At 54.7% G+C, this 20,606-nt stretch overlaps 3 protein-coding genes across 3 annotated transcripts; all 3 read left to right on the top strand.

Moving 5' to 3' along the window:
* Positions 1-3,967: 3,967 nt before the first annotated feature.
* Positions 3,968-5,907, top strand: LOC121677306 (histone H1.0). The gene is given in 7 exon segments (XM_042055726.1): positions 3,968-4,042; positions 5,283-5,463; positions 5,466-5,530; positions 5,532-5,588; positions 5,590-5,680; positions 5,683-5,785; positions 5,787-5,907. Coding segments are annotated over 7 exon segments (693 nt in total).
* Positions 5,908-7,435: 1,528 nt separating this feature from the next.
* On the top strand, positions 7,436-12,775 carry Gcat (glycine C-acetyltransferase). The gene is made up of 9 exons (XM_038342563.2): positions 7,436-7,680; positions 9,353-9,483; positions 9,998-10,099; positions 10,325-10,471; positions 10,877-11,031; positions 11,120-11,202; positions 11,351-11,522; positions 11,841-11,962; positions 12,454-12,775. The coding sequence occupies exons 1-9, from the start codon at positions 7,494-7,496 to the stop codon at positions 12,603-12,605; spliced, it is 1,251 nt and encodes a 416-aa protein (XP_038198491.1). The 5' UTR covers positions 7,436-7,493; the 3' UTR covers positions 12,606-12,775.
* A 4,994-nt stretch (positions 12,776-17,769) lies between these two features.
* On the top strand, positions 17,770-19,481 carry Galr3 (galanin receptor 3). Its single transcript, XM_038342564.1, has 2 exons — positions 17,770-18,128; positions 18,734-19,481. Exons 1-2 carry the CDS (start codon positions 17,770-17,772, stop codon positions 19,479-19,481), a joined length of 1,107 nt encoding a protein of 368 aa, XP_038198492.1.
* The last annotated feature ends 1,125 nt before the right edge of the window (positions 19,482-20,606 follow it).

Here is a 20,606-nt window from a genome sequence, read left to right as displayed (position 1 = left end):
GGTCCTCTGGAAGAGCAGCCAGTGCTCTTAACCACTGAGCCATCTCCCCAGCCCAGACAAGGCTTTTCCAATGAGGTGGCCTCAGGCTAGGAGGCAAGGGGCAGCATCTATGCTTGCTTCCTGTCCCCATCCTATGTACCTTTTACGGATCGGATTCCTCTGTTTATTGGACAGTACCATGGTGGCCAGGGTCCCCCTAGGTGTCCTTGCTTGTGGGCCCACCAACTTCCCTAGGAGAAGCTTTTAGGCTGCACATTTGCTGCAGATTTATATGCAAGATCTAGCCATTTCAGGTCCTCCTGAGGAGGTGCCTTACATTGGGGGGGTCTAAAGGGATTCCTCCTTTAGGAGCTACCCTGGCATGTCCACCTTCTCCATAGTCCACATCCTAGATATGTGTAACCACTGGGGAAAGCTGCCAAGGGTTTCCCCTCCCTCCCCTCAGGAACTACACCACTTCTGGCCCTCTCACAGACTCTGTGCTTCCCGCCCCCCACCCCGGCTTCCATGCACCACTGCTGCAGCTCCCTTGTGTACCCGGGTTACCCTCTTCTGCTGGATCTCCTCAGGTCTCCTGCCCTTTCAGGTCCCCTACTCTCTACAGTCTCCCGTTTTCCCATCGCCAAGGTTCTGCCCGAGGTGTCCCATGAGGCTGGAGCTGCTCCAGTGGTCCTGTGTAAACCTTACTCTGGCCCTCCAGAACCCGGCTCCTTTCTTCCTCTGACCTGACGTCCCCTCCAGCCCTCCTGCCCCCACGTCAAGGCCCCACTTTTCATCTAGGAAGACAAATATGCAAATATTTGAGACTGAACTTTGACCCCACAGAGGTTCAAAGACTCTGGGGACCCTCGGTCACAACTTTCATCTCCTGGAGGGTAGCAGCCATACAACAGGGTGGACTATGTCCTTGCTACCCTAGTTGGTGGCATCTGATATGACTGGCCTCTTTGCCTCTGTGACACTCTCCTTTCTCATTGGCCACCACCCCTCCCTATGATCCTCCCACTCACCTTGGCCCTTCCTGGGTTTCTTTCCCGGTAGCTGGTTGTCAGCTCCTACCTTCTCACCCACTGATCTCCACACGCTGTCCATCTGGATGCCCGCCACCGCTCCCTGTCTTGCTTCGGTCCTCTGCAGGCTTGGAGTTGTCTTTGGGGTGAGGTCAACTTCTCTCCAGGGGAGGTTTCCACCTCACTGAGTGAAAAGCCAAAGTCCCTAGTTGCACACACTGGGTGCTCCTCCCTCCTCAGCCAACCTCCTTCCTATACCATTTTAAATCACCTCTTCCCTGTGCCCTTGTTCCCGCCACTCTGCACATTCCTGCCACATGTCCTTTGCACCAGCTGGTTCTTCTGCCACGAAGAGTCTTTCTCTTGTAAAAAAAGAATGACTTCCTTTTCCTTGCCTCCTTCAAATATTTGCCTAGAATGGGTGGGCTGATTTTTTTTTTAAATCACAGCTGAACGGTGGTGGCACACTCTATTAATGCAAGCAACTTGAAAGGCAGAGGTAGGTGGATCTCTGCAAGTTCAAAGCCAGCCTTTTCTAACAAAGCGAGTTCCAGGACAAATAAGGACTGTTACACAGAGGAAACCCTGTCTTGAAAAAAATAAATAAAAATTTAAAAAAAAATCACACTTGCTGGGCGTTGTGGTGAACGCCAGGGTCCCCCTGAGAAACCTCTATTTGTGTTCTATAACCACTGCTTCTTCAACGTATACATTTATCCTTTTCTTCTTTGGGAGGACAGGATGTATTGGTGAGCCCAGAGCTGAATTCAGGACTCTTCCACAACCCTCCGGCTCCCTCCAATACTCCCCTGTGCTGGGGATTAACAGGAGTGGGGCACCACAATGCCCACCCAGCAAATTTAATCCTTTACCGTTCATTTTCCTTTCCTTATGTGTTCTTTTTTCACACTACAGTTTTCGGGCCTCAACAACAGGCAGGCTTCTCTTTTCTGCCTTCATGGCTTTATTCCCCCAGTGCCTGACTAACATACTTCGCAACGTTGGGACAATCTGGAGTCTCAGCGTGAAGGCCAAGGGGTCTTACCGGGAGGTGGAAAAGAAAAGGACAGAGACTGCAAGAGTCCACCGATCACTTCCAGGGCTCCTATGTGGGTAAACTATGGTAAGATGTTTATAGTCCAAGGGCTCAGTAAAGGCCCCCTCCCCGTGAGAACGTCCATTCCCACCCTAATTCGATGGGACAGGTTTTTTACAAGCAGGGTTTTCATTTTCTCTGTCATACAAACCCCCTTTTTATTGGCCCGCGGAGAGCAGCTGCCCAGATAGCAGGGAGAACTCCACGCAGAAAACTACATTTCCCAGGAAGATTGCCCCAACAGCGCTGCAGGCTCTGGGGGTTTTTAAAGGGCCTCTCGCAAATCCAGGGCGGGGTCAGGGAAGAGGGTGGGGTGGGTAGGAGCGACCGCCCGATAGAAGCCGGCACCAGGACAGCCACCCTGCAGGAGATTGTGTGTGGTCAGGAGTGGGAGTCACCCAGCCTCCTGGTCCTGAAGTGTCTGGGGTGTGAGGCCAAGGCAATGCAGCCTGGGGGCAGCCCCTCTCATCTTGACACCCTCGGCATCTCCCAGGAAAATCCCCTTTCTTCCTTAACTCCCCCAAACGGTGGGGAGGTGGAGTTGTGTAATCTTGTGTCTCAGCGGGAGGTGCCCCACCCAGTGCCAACATTCTGGGGATGGGGGGGGGCGGGTAAAGATGTTAGAGTTGGCAAGACTAAATAAAGAATCTGGGGTCTGTGGGAGCTAGCTGAACCTCACAATACAATGCCTCTCACCCCTCCTTCCGAGGCCAAAGGCCTCTGGGTAAATGTGAGTATGGGTCACCCTCCCAGGAGGGATCAAGGAACTGGGGAGCCACCTTACAAGCATAATGGGCTACGAGAATAAAAAACTTCAACACCGTGTCACCCGATTCTTTCGACTTGAATTCTAGGGCATGCATAGTGAGGGAGTGGGGGTGGGGGGAGAGCGGCACAGTATCTCAGAGGTAGGTGCATTTGGGTACCTTCAGAGAGATCTTAGTGGAAACGCAGAGAACTGGTTTTCAAAATAACCCAAACAAACCTATCAGAATATGTTTTCAAATTAAGAAACTTCAGGGTCACTGACATCATCATAATTGAACACCTTGACCTTTTGAACTAACCTGGCCTTTGACAGCAGTCGCTTCACCTAGAAAGCCGTGGTGAAGGCACCCCTCTTGGTTCCTCCCCTCCCCTCCTCCAATCATTGGATTGAGCTATGGAAGGGGAGGGCTCAACCAACTTGCCCTAGTGTCAGGGACTCCAAGCCCAGAGAGCGCTCTCCCCACACCCTGCCCCCAAGTTCAAAGCCCCAGGTCTTAGCAGAGGTTCCTTCATCAGCTAACAATAAAATCACCCAGTCCCAGGGTTACTATATAATTGAACAAGCTAACACGGCCTTTTTGCTAATAAAACCACCGAGGTCCAGGGAACGAGCCCAAATAGGCCAAGACCACCAGAACCCTACTCTAGAGCCCGTTGTGCCAAGAGGACCTGGGCATTTTGAGTGGGAGGTAGGCTGCAGACAGTAAAGATCCTGGGCTCTCTGGGAGTCTCTTCCGCAGATCTCTGAGCCTCTAAGGTCCCTTCGGAGCCTAGGGACTCCCAATAGCCCCCAGGGTTGCACTACAGACGCTGGCTCCCCTTGCTCCCCTTCATGGATTTTGTTGCCAAGCAGGACGGGAAAGATGGACACATTGATATAACAAAGGCATGGCAACTTCCCAGCACAAATGGCGGTGGTCCCGACCACGGCTCCCTGGTCGACTGCATACCTCCCTGAACATGTTCACAGCCAGAGAAACGAGGACTCCCTCTTCGCCCCATTTTTCCAAATCTCTCTAAAGCATCCAAGAGCCTCTGCTCATCCCAGGGCCCCCAAGAAGAGTCTCTGGTTAGCACCTAGGGAACAGCGCTAATGGTGTGGACTGCACCCCATCAGGCACACCCTACTTTCAAGAGGCCAGTGGGAGAGGGGAGCTTCACCCCCAGGGTGGGCCTTGTGGTTCTGTTTTTGCACACCCCAAAACTCCCAAGCTAGGAAAGCATGTAAATGAACACTTAAGTTTGGATATTTGGAAGATTGTGGGGGTTCTTTGAGGAGAGCAGGGCCACCCCGGAAGTCAGTCCCCCATTTTCCCAGGGGTCCCAGGAAGCTTTGGGGGTTGGCTCAGGCAGGAATTTCATATGCAGAGATCTGGGGGCGCGTCGAGGAGAGAAGGCGACTCAAGAGGGGGAAGGGAACAAAGTTTGAAATTGCCCATCCAACTTTTCCAGGGAAAGTTCCTTGAGGGCCCCGGAGACAGAGAGCGGTTGTTAGGGGTGCTGCTGGGGGCCTGTGGCCGGGGTGACCCCCAAGAAGTGACCGGACCCCGAGAGACGACCCCTCCCCCCCCTTGTCCCGACTCGGCCCGGCTGGGAGTCGCACCAGCTTGGGGCCGCGTGTAGTTAGTTGGGCCACTTCTGCGCCGCTCCGCTAGGTTGGGGGACCCCGCAGCCCGCCCGGAGTGGGAGCCCTAGTAGTCCCAGGGGGGAGCTTTCCTACGGGGGCGAGTCTCAAACCCCCGGGGCTCCCGGGTCCCGCAGAGCCAGCCCCCCCGCAAAGGGGAAATGTGCCGGCGCCCCAACGCTCCTCGGCGCAGTTTTTGAGGCTCGTGGAAGGCGCGGGGGACCGCGGCCGGGGGCGCCGGGGTCCCCAGCGGGGAAGCCTAGGGAGCCGGGCCAGGGGACCCCGAGAGACAGCGGGCAGCGGGAAGGCCTGGACCGCCAGGAAAGGTCGGGTTTGCCTCAGCGGAAGGAAAGAGAACACAGATGGCGGCGGCGCGGCGCCCATTACCTTGGGCCGGGAGCAAGGCAAGCCAGCAGCCCAGTTCCCCTTCACCGCGGTCACAGCCCGCCTGACCGCTAAATACCCGGATGCGCCGCAGGATCCCCCCAACCCCTGACGGCGCCAGACGCCGCCGGCTGGAAAAGAAAGGGAGGCCGAGGTAGGCCGGATGGAGGGCAGAGAGTCAGCGCCAGGCGCCGGACGAGCCGACAAGAGCGGTTGGGCTGGGCCGCGCAGAGCAGCCTGCGAGCCCGCCCTGCGGACCCGCCGCACGCTCCGGGGAGGACAGGAGCCCGCGCGGTCCCCGGCAGCCCGCACTGTCGGGGTGGCCTGCTAGTCGAGCGGGAGTGCCGATCCACGAGTCCGGGTTGTGCCAGGCCTCCGGCGAGGGCTGACCCTTCGGAAGGCCTCCTTCAACAGCGGGAGCAGGGCCGGGCCACCATTGACCGAGACTCCACGTCCACCCCTGCGGCGGAAGCCCAAGCGGGCCAAGGCCTCCAAGAAGTCCACGGACCACCCCAAGTATTCAGACATGATCGTGGCTGCCATCCAGGCAGAGAAGAATCGCGGCGGTTCCTCGCGCCAGTCCATCAAAAGTATATTAAGAGCCACTACAAGGTGGGTGAGAACGCCGACTCCCAGATCAAGTTGTCCCATCAGGCGCCTGGTGACCACCGGTGTCCTCAAGCAAACCAAAGGGGTGGGTGCCTCGGGGGTCCTTCAGGCTGGCCAAGGGCGATGAGCCCAAGAGGTCGGTGGCTTTCAAGAAGACCAAGAAGGAAGTCAAGAAAGTGGCCACTCCAAAGAGGCAGCCAAGCCCAAGAAGGCTGCCTCCAAAGCCCCGAGCAAGAAACCCAAAGCCACCCCAGCCAAGGAAAGCCAAGAAGAAGCGGCTGCCACGCCAAGAAAGCCAAAAGCCCAAGGTTGTCAAAGCCAAGCCAGTCAAGACATCCAAACCCAAGAGGCCAAACCTGTGAAGCCCAAAGCCCAAGTCCAGTGCCAAGAGGGCCAGCAGAAGAAATGACGATTGAAGGCTTTGCTTGTGGACACCCTTCCTCTTTTCTGTAAATACATTTCTCTCTCGATGTCGTCTGCAACCCATTGCCCATTCCATTCTGACTCTTTACAAAAAGGACAGAGTTTGGATTCCTCAGACAGACATTGTGGAATGTTTCCTGTTCTTTAACCCATTGTTGCAAGGATAGCCACAAGACCTCATCTTTGTAATGATGAAGATTGTACTTTTTTTTTCTGACTTGATATTAGCCTTCTTACGGGGTTAGGGATTTGGGGGGGGGTGTTGGGTGGTTTGTTTACTGTGAAGGAAAATGGAACTGGCAAAGTTCTGGCTAGATGAGGGGACCCAGGAACAAAAGTTTGTCTTTTCAAGGCTTTCTTAAGTTGCTTATCCATCCCTCGTGAGAGCTTCAAAACCTCTGGTGGGGAGCAGAGGGTGACACCCCACCTAGCTGGCCAGGGAGAGACGGAGGAAAAACTCCAGTGGTGAGCAGTTGGGGACCTTGTCACTTATGCCCTAGTGCCTCACCATTGTCTAGGAGGGGAAAGGGCTCCAATTGACAGCTGGCCAGAGAAACCATAGCGTCCAACTATCAGGATCTAGCCATTGGGGAAGGAGGGCTCTTTTCAACGGTCTCTTGTTAAATGGGAGTGGACTTGGGAGGGGTGGGGAGTCAGCCAAGTGCCTCAGTGTGCCTATGGAAACTTGGGTTTTTTCCACACGGTTGATGGGCTGTGTCTTTTTGTTGTTGTTCCTTCCTGTATAAGATGTGGCTTTGCTTGGTGCCGCTTCAGTCCTACCAGCTGCCACTTAAAACCCCTCCAATCTCTTGTGCTTTTTGAGTCTTTTCTAAGTAGCCAAGGAGGGCGAGAGGCAGGGAGAGGACTGTTAAGACATAATATAGTTGATTTGAATTTGCTAGGTAGCTTTAGAGAGGCTTGTGTGCATGTGTGTATATGTATATATCCATATCTAAGACTAGTACTTAGTCTCACTTCGGGAGCTGGGAGAAAAAACCTGTACAGTTGTCTCTTATTTCAATAAAATAGGAAATTCGTGGACTTGCGCCCCCTCCCCCTTTTTAAACAAGTGTTATCAGTGCCGGGAAAGATTTGCTGCGGTTGTAATTTTAAACTTTAATAAAACTGGAAAAGGAAAAAAATCTGAGTAGTGCGTTTTTCCTCAACTGGAGGAGAGTGAGGAGCGATTGGATGGGCAATGTGGGGAAAGCTGGCGCCACGTTAGCGCCAGAAAAAAGCGAAGCTTTGGAGGGAGACGGGAATACTCAGCTGCAAGGGCAGGACGCCGGCCGGCTCGACACGGTGGCTGGTCCTCAGGAGAGGTGGGTGTGTAGACAGGATCTGGGGCGGGGAGGCCCTGAAGTTGCTTCCCCAGCGCGGACCTCCCGGGTCTCGACTTACAAATCAATCCACTTTCGCAGCCTGCCGACGGTGTCAGGCCCCGCCTGTGGGCGGGACCTCCACCAACCTCGGAAAGTAAGCCCCCGTTACTCTGATTGGCTGTCGGGGCCCTGCCCACGCCACGTGACGGGGAGAGCTAGGCAGTCGGCTGGCAGGCTCATTTCATCCCGTGGGCGCGATGTGGGTCAGCAGCGTTTGGCGCACGACGTTGTCACCCGGTCGCCGCGCACAATCAGCGCTGGCGCAGCTGCGCGGTATCTTGGAGGGCGAGCTAGAAGAGATCCGCGGGGCTGGCACCTGGAAGAGTGAGCGGGTGATTACGTCCAGCCAGGGACCGAGCATTCGTGTGGACGGTATCTCCGGAGGTAACGTCCCCTCCTGGGAGTCATCGTGTCTGGCCAAAGCCCTTCCAGGGCTTGCATGTGAATGGAGGCCCTCGGGTGGGTGTGGGGGACGCACGTGCAGGCGTAGCTGCTGGTCTTCTTCTAGTCTGTCTCAGGCACACTATGGCTTCCTAGTGTTAACTCCACATGTTTAAACCTGTTCGACGGAGGGAGGTGATTTACCTGTCAGCACCTTTTGGGCGCCGAAGGCTGTGCTGCCAAGAGACCCAACCCTGTGAGAAAGAGAGAGCCATATCCAGCTGCATTGGCCTCCTACACCCAGTTTCCAGGAAGAGTGGACGAAAACCCTCATTCTTTCATTGATCCAAGTTGTAAAGGTTACCAGTTGCTATACCTTTTTTCCTGATGACATCTGCATGAGAGACCAATTCTCCCCGCTCACCTTGGTTTTTTGAGATAGGGTTTCTCTGTGGAGTCCTGACTGTGCTGGAACTCACTCTGTAGACCAGGCTGGCCTCGAACTCACAGAGATCTGACAGCCTCTACCTCCGGAGTGCTGGAATTAAAGACAGGGACACCACCTTTGGGCTAGAGAGACCAATTGTCATTGAAAGAAATCATGCCTTTGATCCCAGCACTCGGGAGGCAAAGGCTGGTGGATCTCTGTGAGTTCAAGGCCAGCCTGGTCTACAGAGCGAGTGCTCCTGGACATCCTAGGCTACACAGAGAAACCCTGTCTCAAAAAACAAAAACAGGAGGAGGAGGAGGAGGAGGAGGAGGAGGAGGAGAAGAAGAAGAAGAAGAAGAAGAAGATTGATTTCCCCTAGAAGAAGAAGAAGCAGCAGCTGCATGCAACTAGATTTCCCCAGACCCTCCATTGGCCAGCTCAAGTGTCACAGGATATTGGGGTGAAGGCCCACTTCCACCAGAGAGGCTAAAGTTTAAGCAAGCTAGGAGATCAGGTCTGCCAAAATACCTGTGTCTTCCACCTGTCTTCTCCTAAAGAGGACTGTAGAAAGAACTTCCCATCCCCTAACAAAACCTTCAGCCGTCATGTGATTTCAGAGAGATAAGCAACAGGCTGAGTGCTTGCCCAGCTCCCCTAAGGCTGTGAGTTCATGTCCCAGCACTCACCACACTCAAAAGCTGGGGCATTTAGAGAACCAAGTTCTTAGATTCTTTGTCTGGGTCCCAGGTCATGAGCTGTCCCTTCCTCAGGCCTCAATTTCCTTGGGCCAACTATATGAACTTTTTAAGGTTGATAGCCGAGGTCTCTGAGATACTCCTCTGGAAATGCAACTCTGTGGGCAATGGGTGGCTGAGCACTGGAGTTAGAGGCCCTCGGCCTCTTTCACAGTTAAGAAAAGCAAAACCAAAATGGTGATGGTTTGGGCTTCAGAACCTGTGAGGAAGGTCTGGGATCCTCTCAGATGGAACGTTATTCATGGCGAGGTTTTCAACTTCTCATCCTTCAAGGCGGAGAGGGACAAACCTCTCCTGAGCCTCCTGCCTTGTGATAGTAGATTCGAAGCCTCTGACCTCTCCCCAGAATGGGTCATCTGTGCAGCTGTTGCCTCTCAAGGGCAAATCTAAGCTGACTTCTCTCTGGGCCCTGTCCCAGGACCTGACACCATGGTCCTTGCAGGCCCTTCCTTGCTTTTCTGAGCCCTGTTGTTGATCTTCTCCACCCCAGGAATCCTCAACTTCTGTGCCAATAACTACTTGGGCCTGAGCAGCCACCCCGAGGTGATCCAGGCAGGCGTGCAGGCTCTGGGAGAGTTTGGAGCTGGCCTCAGTTCTACTCGCTTCATCTGTGGGACCCAGGTACGCAGCAGGTGCTGCGTAGTACAGAGATCAACCTGCCTCTGCCTCCCGAGTGCTGGGATTAACTGCGTGCACCACCACTGCCTGACTCACACTCAGTTTTAATGCATTTATTTTCTAATAAAACTCATGAGTCTTACCATACAGTTCCCAAATCTAAGAAGTTGAGCCCCAAATAAGCATAGGCTTGCCTAATGTGATCTACTTCTCTGCTGCAGAGAAAAAGACAGTCTGATGTGAAGACATATCTTCTGTCCCTAGCATCACTCAGAATCCACAAACACTAGACAGACAGATACCAACAAAGGTCCGCTCAGGAATCGAGACCTGCCAGGCCTTATCCTCTATGGCGGGAGCAGCTGCTCCAGTCCAAGCTCCAGAAGTCACCTGTGCGAAGAGTGTGGCTGGGGCTGCAGGCCTTCTGCCTGGGTCTGTGGGGCTCTAAGCCTCTGTCCTTTAGGACTTGTCCTACAAAGCCCACAGGTACTAACCATCACCTGCCTGTATCCTTTAGAGCATCCACAAGAATCTAGAAGCTAAGCTAGCCCTTTTCCACCGGCGTGAGAATGCCATCCTCTATCCCAGCTGTTTTGATGCCAATGCTGGCCTGTTTGAGGTGCGTAGAGGCTGTGGATGACTTGGAGGTGGGCAGCTGGGATTGTGTGGCAGAGTGACTGCCACAGAGCAACCTGTGTTCACTGGAAGGTGGGGGAGGGGGCCTGATACCAACCTGACGTTTTCAACTGGCCCTAGGCACCCAGGTAGAAGTAGAGTTTTGCCTTGGGGAAGTTAAGAGGGAAGGGGAACTCCTGGATGGCCATATAGGAACTCCTCCCCATAGGCTCTGCTGACCCCCGAGGATGCAGTCCTGTCAGATGAGCTGAACCATGCCTCCATCATTGATGGCATCCGGCTGTGCAAGGCCCACAAGTACCGCTACCACCACCTGGACATGGCTGACCTAGAAGCTAAGCTGAAGGAGGCTCAGGTGGGGTGAGGCCCTGGGGCTCCAGAGAAAGGTCTATATTCCCCTCCTCAAGGAAACTCGGCTTGGAGGGGACCCCTCTTCACAAATAGCTTGAAGGGCTGAGGGAGCCGTTTGAACTTCCTCATCCCTTGGGCCCAAGACTGTATTCTATAGCTCCACATGGCCTGAGATCAGGAAGCACTTTTGAGCAGCAGGTGTGTGGATGTGTGACTAGGACCTGTCCCACACCAGCTTGCCCTCTTGAGGTCTGAGTCAGGACGGGGAGGCCCAAGCCCTTTCTCAGTGCCAGAGCTAAGGCGGCTGAGCTTGGAGGAGATTGACAAAGCTCAGGATATAGCCCCAAGGCAGTAGAAGAGCAGGTGGTTTGGTCCTGCTAAGTATCACCTGCTCTTGTCTGTCCCACAGAAGCACCGGCTGCGCCTGGTGGCCACAGATGGAGCCTTCTCCATGGATGGTGACATGGCTCCTCTACGGGAGATCTGCCGCCTTGCTGCTCAATATGGTGCCCTGGTCTTTGTGGATGAATGCCATGCCACTGGCTTTCTCGGGCCCACCGGACGGTGGGGACATTTGAGGCTTGAGTGGGAGCTTCTGACGGTGGATGGGAGGTCAGGAGGCCAGTGACAACAGTGGTTGCTTCCTTTGCAGGGGCACAGATGAGCTGCTAGGAGTGATGGACCAAGTCACCATCATCAACTCCACTCTGGGGAAGGCGCTAGGTGGAGCATCAGGTGCCTATGGAAGCCTGTCTGTGGGTTCTCCTTCCCTACACGCAGGGCCTGCCTTGTATGGGGTAGAGAAGGAGGGGGAGAGCAACTGGAGGGGAGGGCAGTTCCTGGCCCCTGACCAGCTCCTCTCCACATTATTTTCTGTCTTCAGGGGGCTATACCACAGGGCCCGAGCCTCTGATATCCCTGCTACGTCAGCGTTCTCGGCCCTACCTCTTCTCCAACAGCCTGCCCCCTGCTGTTGTTGGCTGTGCTTCTAAGGCCCTGGACCTGCTCATGGAGAACAGTGCCATCGTCCAGTCGATAGCTGCCAAGACCCGGCGGTATGGTGCCCGCAGGGGTGGAGCAAGATGGGGGGAGAGATGGTAGTCAACACACCTTCCTCTTGCCCACCTTCCTCTTTTCCTTCCCACCCACCTCTGTCACAGCATCCTCCGTGGACCCCCGTACCCTTCTTTTCACCCTACTTTCCCACCTCCTTTTATCCTTCCTGCCTTTGTCTGCCCCTGCCTGTGCCTCCTCTGCTCTTTGGGTCTGTACTTCTGTCTTTATTCCTTCCTCTCATAGGTGGTCTAGATCCTGGGCCTCTTCTTCTGGCTCCATGGCCTTCAGCTACCTGTGACACTCAGCTGTGTCCCCAGGTTCCGCAGTAAGATGGAAGCTGCCGGCTTCACTATCTCAGGAGTCGATCATCCCATCTGTCCTGTGATGCTGGGTGATGCTCGGTTGTCTTCTCAAATGGCAGACGACATGTTAAAGAGAGGTAAGAAGAGGGCTGGGCAGTGGTGGCGCACGCCTTTAATCCCAGCACTTGGGAAGCAGAGGCAGGCAGATCTATGTGAGTTCGAGGCCAGCCTGGTGTACAGAGCGAGTTCTAGGACAGGCACTGTACCTACACAGAGAAACTCTGTCTCAAAAAACCAAAAGAAAAAGAAAGAAAAAGAAAGAAAGAAAGAAAGAAAGAAAGAAAGAAAGAAAGAAAGAAAAGAGAACTGAGGGCAGAGTGTCCTCAGAGACGAGAACACCTATAGACTGCAGAGTTTCCCGAGACCCAAGTCTCACTCCTCGCTGCCCACACCACCTCTTGGATCAACTATCTGTCCAAACTTAACAAACCCCAGGCCACAAGGTAGCCCCATGTCTGTGAGCTTGGCAGCTCCCTTATTCTCTGTGGGCAGACCTGGGGACAGTAAGCCCTTATATGTCACGGCCCCAAAGCCTGTCTGCCACTCTGTGCCTGTGCTCTCTTCTCAGGCATCTTTGTCATCGGATTCAGCTACCCTGTGGTCCCCAAGGGCAAGGCTCGGATCCGGGTACAGATCTCTGCAGTACACAGTGAGGAGGACATTGACCGCTGTGTGGAAGCCTTCGTGGAGGTGGGGCGGCTGCATGGAGCTCTGCCCTAAGCACTGGGTAGGGACCGGCAGAGCCAGAGTCCCTCTGCTGCTGCAGGGACACAGAGATCTTCTGGTCAGTCCAGACTAGAGGCTCTGACCCAACCCAGACATCTAGAGTCCGATTGAAAATGGGCCTGTACTTGTAGTTGGGGAGACAACAATGTGAAAATTGGCTATGACACTTTGGTCTGCTTATTCTTTCTTGAGTAGGCCCAGTCCCTATGGCTAACTGATGAAGCAGGCAGGGACTGAATCTCTGAGGGCAGCCCCCAAACTGAGTTGAATTCCTGTGTCTGGGAGGTATTATTTGGTGCAGTCGGATTCTGTGTTGCTGTGGAAGGCAGCTGAGAACCACCCTGGGAATGCTTCCTCAATCTAACCATGGCAGCTTGTCTCCTGTGTCCATCCAAAGGACAAAACACAACTGCTGGATTAGAATAGTTCTTGGACCTGTGTTTCAGAGAGGGCAGAGGATTCAGGTCCCAAAGAGAAGGAAGCGGGTAGCTACTGTAGGACATCTAACTTTGTTTTCTGGAGCTCTTTGTCCCTAATTCCACGGCCTTAACCAGTCAGCATGGCCCAGTTTTTCCGAGAGCTGCAATTCCATTGGAAGTCACCTTTCTGACTCCGGTTCCAAAGCTTCGGTCTGACGGCCAGCACCAGAGGGCGCCGCGAACTCAGGCTCCAGCCGCTGCCTGCTCCGCCTCCTTGAGTTGGGGGCCTCCTTGAGTTGGGGGCCTTGGAGCAGCAGGCTGTTGGGCAGCCCTCAGGCAAGGCCACAAGTACTGTTTGCTGTTCCCAAGGCCGTGTTCTTTATCTCCCGCTGCCGCCACCACCACCTGCTCCAGTACTGTAGGCGTCAGTCCCCTCCTTCCCACGTCGCTGACCTGGTTTTGCTTCGGCCACTGAGGGAGGGGAGGGGAGGTATCTGCTCTCTGCTTCAGCCTTACAGGTTTCTGAGAGCACGGCAGGCTTAGTGTGATGGTATGGCCTTGGGAACGGCCTTAATTTGCTTGAAGTAGAACTGGGGACAAAAGGCGTTTGCTTTTACTAAACACATTAGAAACAAGGCCTCTTACCTCCAGCTCACCTGTACCAGGACATCTTGGAGCGATGTCAAACCTAACATTGCAGAATCTTTTTTTTTTTTTTTTTTTTGGCTTTTTGAGACAGGGTTTCCCAGTAGCTATGGAGCCAGTTCTGGAACTCTCTGTAGACCAAGCTGGCCTCAAACTCACAGAGATCCACCTGCAAAGTGCTGGGATTAAAGGCGAGCACCATCATTGCCTGGCCCTTGCAGATTCTTAAAGTTGGGGTTCTGGGAATCCTCGTTTGCAACCTGGTAGTGTTGGGTCAGGGCATCACGCAGTGATGGGGGACAGACCACCAAAGTCTATTAAACCAGAAGCAAACTTTATTCCAGGAAAAGAAAAAACAATCACCATGGGGCACACAAAGCGTATCAGCTACAGCTGTGACCGCAGCCAGAGATCGGGCTTCTGCCGCTGTGGCCATGGAGGCTGGTTTGGGACCTTTCTCTTATAGTAAAACCAAGCACCAGGTGTGGATCAAAGAGCTTTTACAACCTTGAGGTCAGGCTTAACATCAGAATACATTTTAAGTTTTACAACTTTTGGTTATAGGACATTAGAATGTTAACCCAGGATGTTTGTGAAAGCCTGCAGCTGACACAGCTGTCTTTTTTGTCCCTGCAAGAATGCAAGGCAGACAGTAGAGTCACATAGGGGGAAAGTTAAAAATTAAGGGAATACAAGCAGAGGGTCCCATAAAGGCAAAAGTTAGAAGCTAACCTTTGTCCCCAGTACCTGCCTAGCTGGGAAACTGGGAGGCAGGTGACAATCGCTGAAAGTCTTTCCCTGTACACAGCGGCTGCCAGGATGTCAGCTCTTAAGGCAGAAAGTGTTTGTTAAAGGTTAACAGTGGCTGCCAGCTTTATTATTTTTTCCCTCAAAATGTGCTTGAGCTTACAACTTGATATTTCTATATTCCTGTACCAGATCCTTTATATTTTATTCCTGGACTCATTAGTGCTGACAGGGTTGCAGCTTGGCAGGAGGCAGCTGCAGCTCCATCATAGGTAGGAATACCAGCAGACTGCCACTGGCATGCTGGAGGGAATGTAGATGGCCCAGCACCAGCTGGGGAGCCAACTGCAGTGTTAGGCCAGCAGCTTGCTGTGTGTTCTGTGCAGGCTGACAGGCCATGCGTAGGGCCGAGAGCAGCCACGAGGTGATGTGTGTGGCCTATCCAGTCAGAGCCAGAACACTAGGCCCAGGTCCACCCACACACCGAAGTGAGGCTGCAGGAAGTGTGACCCACCAGCCAATGGCACAGCACTAGAGCCACCTCCTGTAGCGCCCAGGCACTATTGCTGGCATCATTTTCCAGCAGGCAGTTCCTGTAGCAGCTGCACCAACCTCCTGGGCCAGCTGGCCATGGTGTTAGTCCATCCTATCAACCAGCATGGGGCTCGGAGCCAGCCCGCTGTCCTGATTGAGGTTTGATTCCCTCACCTTGCAGCTACTCTGCCATTCAGAGTTCATTGGAGGTGCCCAGTACACGCAGCAGCCTCTTAGGGCGCATGTGTTTCAGAATGGGCACATAGTGTGACATTCTGTACGGCATTGGTTGGCTAGAGAACCAGCTGCAGGTCGGCTAGAAGTCCTCATCTTGCTGAGTCCAGGGCTCCAGAGCCCACTCCTAGGCCACACTGTCCTTGTCCTCTGCATCTAGCAAGCAAGATGGAGGCTGGCAGGAGCAAGGGGAGGAGGAGGTGGTGCAAGGACACCCTGGGGCTCCAGCCATGACGGTCTGTCTACCCTGCTCTACAGCCAGGCTCTCGGTGACCTCCTCCCTCCTCTCCTCTCCTATCAGCTCAGCCCTGCTCCTTCTCAGAGCCCTTTACCCGACCTCAGCAGAGGAGGGGGCTGGAGGCCAGGCCAGAGGGCACTTCCGGGTCACGGGATTCATCTGGGTCTTGGACTCAGGTATGGACACGTGGGTCCACACCTGTGGAAGTCGGACTGCATTGCCATCTATATCATTGTCCTCCGAGTGCCCCATGCAGGGATCCTGAGGTCCTGCTTTCGGACCATCAGCTCCAATGGTTCTGCAACTCAGGTTTGCAGCTTCCAGGACAGATTCCTAACAGGCCGATTCAGTGAGTCTCTGCACGTGGGGTTTGTGACAATGAGAGGAATGGACCCACAGGAATGGGCCCCAGATCTTCCAGCCCTGCTCTGTGGGGGACACACACTCCTCCCAGATGTCCCCTCCACCTCCAGGTTCTAGGGCTCTTCTCCCTTCCTAGCAGGCTATCTTCAGCCCTCGATACACTTGTCCGAGATCCAATCCCTCCGTTGCCAAGTCTAGTGCCCCTCCCTCCCCAAGTGGCAGCTGCTCTACTCCTGGAAGCATTTGGCCATAGAACACTCCTCCAAGGACTCAAGCCAGACGTTCACTAACATCTTCTAACCTCTGCTTCCTGTCAAGGCAAGAGGCTGTCAAAGGGACTTAAGAGTAGGCATCTCCTCTGTTCTTTTAATCTCAGCTGTATCAAAGTCAGGTTCTACTTCTAGAACCTTCTCTAGCTTCTCCATGGTTTTTTTCAGGCTAAACCAAGACTTAAAGTGGATGAAGCCCCTGAAACCAGCTGGGGAAGAAATGGGTCTCTGGGGATCCACAGAACACGAAACACGGGCTCCTACCTGAAATCCGCAGCAAAGACACTTTGGTTCTGGTTTCCCAGCCTTGGAAACTCCATCTAAAACTAGAAATCCTTTCAAAGCTTAGCTCAGAGTTCAACCAGGAGCCAGGGAAGCTGGGCAATAGGGGGAGGAGTCACAGGCAGGGCCACAGGAGTTGGGAGGGGCCAGGAATGGGCTGGGCCTTGGACATGGAGGGGTTAACCACCAAGCCAATCTCATAGAGCGAGATCAATGGGTTACTGCCCGTGAGAGAGAGTGAGGTAGCAACAACGCAGACAGGCAGAGAAGAGCCAGGCAGAAGAGCATGCCACCCTGGGGAAATCCAGTCTGAAGAGGAGGTTGGTCAGTAACAAGTGCCCACATCCAACTCAGCAGACTGCTGAGGGCAGAGGAGAGGAGAGGAAGGACCTTGAAGACGAAGGAAAATAGGGAACAGAGGCGTACCTGCGGGGAGGCACCACGGACAGCGGCTGAGGCCCCCCCCCCCCCAGCCTTGCCGTTCACCAGGAAGCATGCAGGGGTCCAGTGCTTAGGGCCGAGGTGGGTATTGCTCATCCCGGGCTTGGATGCCTGCTGCATGCTGGGTGCTATGCGGGGGGAGGGCAGCTTTCTTCCCTCCTCCCTTCCTCCTGACCCCCCTGCTCCTAATTCATCCCACCGCTCCAGTGGTCCTGGAGTGCAAGCAGATCCACAGGTTGTGGGCTGTGGGGTGGGGCAGGGATGAAAATAGGCAGTGAGCACATAGCCACGTGCACGGGGCATTGTGAGTGGTTGGGGCACCACCTGTTACAGTCTTTCAGATGAGCACCCCAGCGTAGGAGTAAGGACCACAGCAGCCCCAGGTCTGTCACTTAGGGTGCGATATTAACCGCTCATGTCACCTCTCTAGGACTCAGTTTCCCTAGGCAAAGCAGAGACGGTGACTTTAACGGTCATCCTAGGTTTGCCACGGTGGTGCTTTCATGAGAATGGACTCTCCAATGACTCACCAGTGCAGCCTGTGGCCACAAAAACGCCCCTAAAAACAAGGGTCTCTCCTGAACTTCAGACCAGGTTGAAATGGAAAATATACCAACGTCCAGAGTGTGTGCTGCCCCTCCCCCCGCTGCAACGTCTTCATCCTTTTCTGCCTGTGTCTTCACGTGCCTAAGTCCAGAGTAACCCAAATGGCCTCCCAGGCTCTGGGTTACAGAGGTGTTCCCTAGGAAACCAAGGAGTAGAGCTTCTGTGAGCACGTGCGCACACACACCAATGTCACTGTGGCAGATTCTTGCTCACACAGTGATCTTTTTAGCTTGGCTCTACCCTCTCCCATCTCTCGTGAACTTCTAGCCCAAGACACTTGGTCACATCCCGGCTGGAGGAACCAGGCCCCTGGGTCAAGTGCCTGGAGCCCTGGCCTCCTGTCTAAGGATCCATTTTTCTCTTCCCCATCTGATAGGAAGATGGCTGACATCCAGAACATTTCGCTGGACAGCCCAGGGAGCGTGGGAGCTGTGGCAGTGCCTGTGGTCTTTGCCCTCATCTTCCTTTTGGGCATGGTGGGCAATGGGCTGGTGTTGGCTGTGCTGCTGCAGCCTGGCCCAAGTGCCTGGCAGGAGCCTGGAAGTACCACAGACCTCTTCATCCTCAACTTGGCGGTGGCCGACCTCTGCTTCATCCTGTGCTGTGTGCCCTTCCAGGCGGCCATCTACACGCTGGATGCCTGGCTCTTCGGGGCCTTTGTGTGCAAGACGGTGCACCTGCTCATCTACCTCACCATGTACGCCAGCAGCTTCACTCTGGCGGCCGTCTCGGTAGACAGGTGAGCTGTACCAGGGCAGACTGGAGACGGACTAGGGATCAGAGGTTGGTGGGCATAAAGGGAAGCCTCAGTGGTGCCCGCCCTTTCCACCTCTGCTGCGAACTTCCAGAGGACATTTCTGTGCGCCGAGTGTCAGCACAGGCCTGGTATAAGGGTAAAATACACAGCAACAAAAGAAACCCCTGGGGTCAGTTGTGCTAGTGCACACCTTTACTCTGGAGGCAGAGGTAGGAGGATCTCTCTGAGTTTGAGGCCAGCCTGATCTACAAAACGAGTTCCAGGACAATCAGGGATACACAGAGAAACCCTGTCTCGAAAACACACACACACACACACACACACACACATACACAGGGAGGGAGGAAGGGAGGAAAAGAGAGAGATAAAACAAGAAACTCCAAGTGCATTCTTCAGACGTTAAGGCCCACACTGCACTCACATCTGCTTCTTTGTCTCGAAAACTCCCTAACCAATGACCTTGGGTGAATCTTTGGGTCCCTGCTAATTGCCAGGCAGTGGGAGTGGGGTGGGGAAATTAAAGCAGGTGCGGGGCGGCCGGGCGCAGGAGGTCCCGCCCCCCTAACCGCGCGCCCTCTGGCCCGCAGGTACCTGGCCGTGCGTCACCCGCTGCGCTCCCGGGCCCTGCGCACACCCCGCAACGCGCGCGCCGCCGTGGGGCTGGTGTGGCTGCTGGCGGCGCTCTTCTCGGCGCCCTACCTCAGCTACTACGGCACGGTGCGCTACGGCGCGCTCGAGCTCTGCGTGCCCGCCTGGGAGGACGCGCGGCGGCGCGCGCTCGACGTGGCCACCTTCGCCGCGGGCTACCTGCTGCCGGTGGCCGTGGTGAGCCTGGCCTACGGGCGCACGTTGTGCTTCCTGTGGGCGGCCGTGGGTCCCGCGGGCGCGGCGGCGGCCGAGGCGCGCAGACGGGCGACGGGCCGCGCGGGGCGAGCCATGCTGGCGGTAGCGGCGCTCTACGCGCTGTGCTGGGGCCCGCACCACGCGCTCATTCTCTGCTTCTGGTACGGCCGCTTCGCCTTCAGCCCGGCCACCTACGCCTGCCGCCTGGCCTCCCACTGCCTCGCGTACGCCAACTCCTGCCTCAACCCGCTGGTCTACTCTCTCGCCTCGCGCCACTTCCGCGCGCGCTTCCGCCGCCTCTGGCCCTGCGGCCGCCGCCGCCACCTCCACCACCGCGCCCATCGCGCTCTCCGTCGTGTCCAGCCAGCGTCTTCGGGGCCCGCAGGTTACCCCGGCGATGCCAGGCCTCGCGGTTGGAATATGGAACCCAGAAGGGATGCCCTGCGCTCTGGAGAGACTGGACTAGCCCTGCCCGCCCGGGGAGCGCAATAAACCCTGCCAGCCTGGACTCTGCCGGCTGTCTGTCCTCTTCCCTGGGTGGCACAGTGTCACCAAGGAGCGTCTAGAGGGCCTGGCTCCACCGCAGAGCAGAGGCAGAGTTGCAGCTCCTGTCCAAAGGACACCTGGGTGGTTAAATTTGGTCCACCCAACCAGACACAGTGTTCCAAAGCCAGTCTGGCAGGAGAATAGCCCATTCACCCAGCCTGCACCTTCCAGGCCCTGTTTTCTTCTACTACCTCTGACTGCCCCTTTTTGCTCCCAAGCCATAACCTAGGTGTTTTGTTTTGTTTTGTTTTATTAGAGAGAGAGAGAGAAAGAGAGAGAGAGAGAGAGAGAGAGAGAGAGAGAGAGAGAGAGAGAGAGAGAGAGAGAGAGAGAGAGAGAGAGAGACTGATTCAAGTCCTCTAGGCTGGCCTGAACTGCCTACTGTAGCCAAGGATGACCTTCAACTCTTCCTCCTGCTTCTCTGACCCAAGTGCTGGGCTGACAGGCACCCGATTCCTGGCTTGTTCAGGCAGGGACTAACAAGTCTTATCTTGGCTACTCTGTAACCTCACAGAATGCTATATTTAATTATCAAGACAGCTTTGTAAGGTAGGGTAGATATAATTAACCTTATTTACAGGCATTAGAAATCAAGGATCAGAGAGGTCACATAGGGAGAGGCTAGATCCAAATCCATGGCTGCCTAATACTTGTTACTCAATGGCCTTTCTTTGCTTCCTTAAGGCTTCCATTTGTTTTTTTGTTTGTTTATTTGTTCTTTCGAGACAGGGTTTCTCTGTGTAGTTTTGGAGCCTGCCCTGGCACTCTCTGTGTAGACTAGGCTGGCCTCAAACTCACAGAGATCCACCTGCCCTGCCTCCCAAGTGCTGGGGTTAAAGGCGTGTGCCACCGCCGCCCAGCTGACCATTGCTTTATTTTTGTCTTTTGTTTTTGAAGCCTATGTAAATGGTAGGCGAGTGCTGTACCTCTGACCTATATTCCCAGCCTGGGTTTGCTCTTGTTTTACTTCTAGCGTGCAGCTCTTCTGCTCCACGCGTCTGATTCTGTGTTCTAGAAGCTTCAGAGCTCCCAGGCACTTACTTTCAGAATTCTGCTTGGCTACTGAGGCGT

This window comes from Arvicola amphibius, chromosome 9, assembly GCF_903992535.2.
Source record: "Arvicola amphibius chromosome 9, mArvAmp1.2, whole genome shotgun sequence".
Classification (NCBI taxonomy): domain Eukaryota; kingdom Metazoa; phylum Chordata; class Mammalia; order Rodentia; family Cricetidae; genus Arvicola; species Arvicola amphibius.
The sequence above is the reverse complement of the archived record's forward strand: the minus strand, read 5'-3'. Positions and strand labels throughout refer to the sequence as shown.

Bases quoted from the DNA above. Each gene is read 5' to 3' on its own strand.
- Gcat (XM_038342563.2), top strand. From the start codon at position 7,494: ATGTGGGTCAGCAGCGTTTGGCGCACGACGTTGTCACCCGGTCGCCGC. The intron at 7,681-9,352 runs GTAACGTCCCCT...TCTCCACCCCAG, and splicing joins TGTGGACGGTATCTCCGGAG to GAATCCTCAACTTCTGTGCC. The intron at 11,523-11,840 runs GTATGGTGCCCG...CTGTGTCCCCAG, and splicing joins ATAGCTGCCAAGACCCGGCG to GTTCCGCAGTAAGATGGAAG.
- Galr3 (XM_038342564.1), top strand. From the start codon at position 17,770: ATGGCTGACATCCAGAACATTTCGCTGGACAGCCCAGGGAGCGTGGGA. The intron at 18,129-18,733 runs GTGAGCTGTACC...TCTGGCCCGCAG, and splicing joins GCGGCCGTCTCGGTAGACAG to GTACCTGGCCGTGCGTCACC.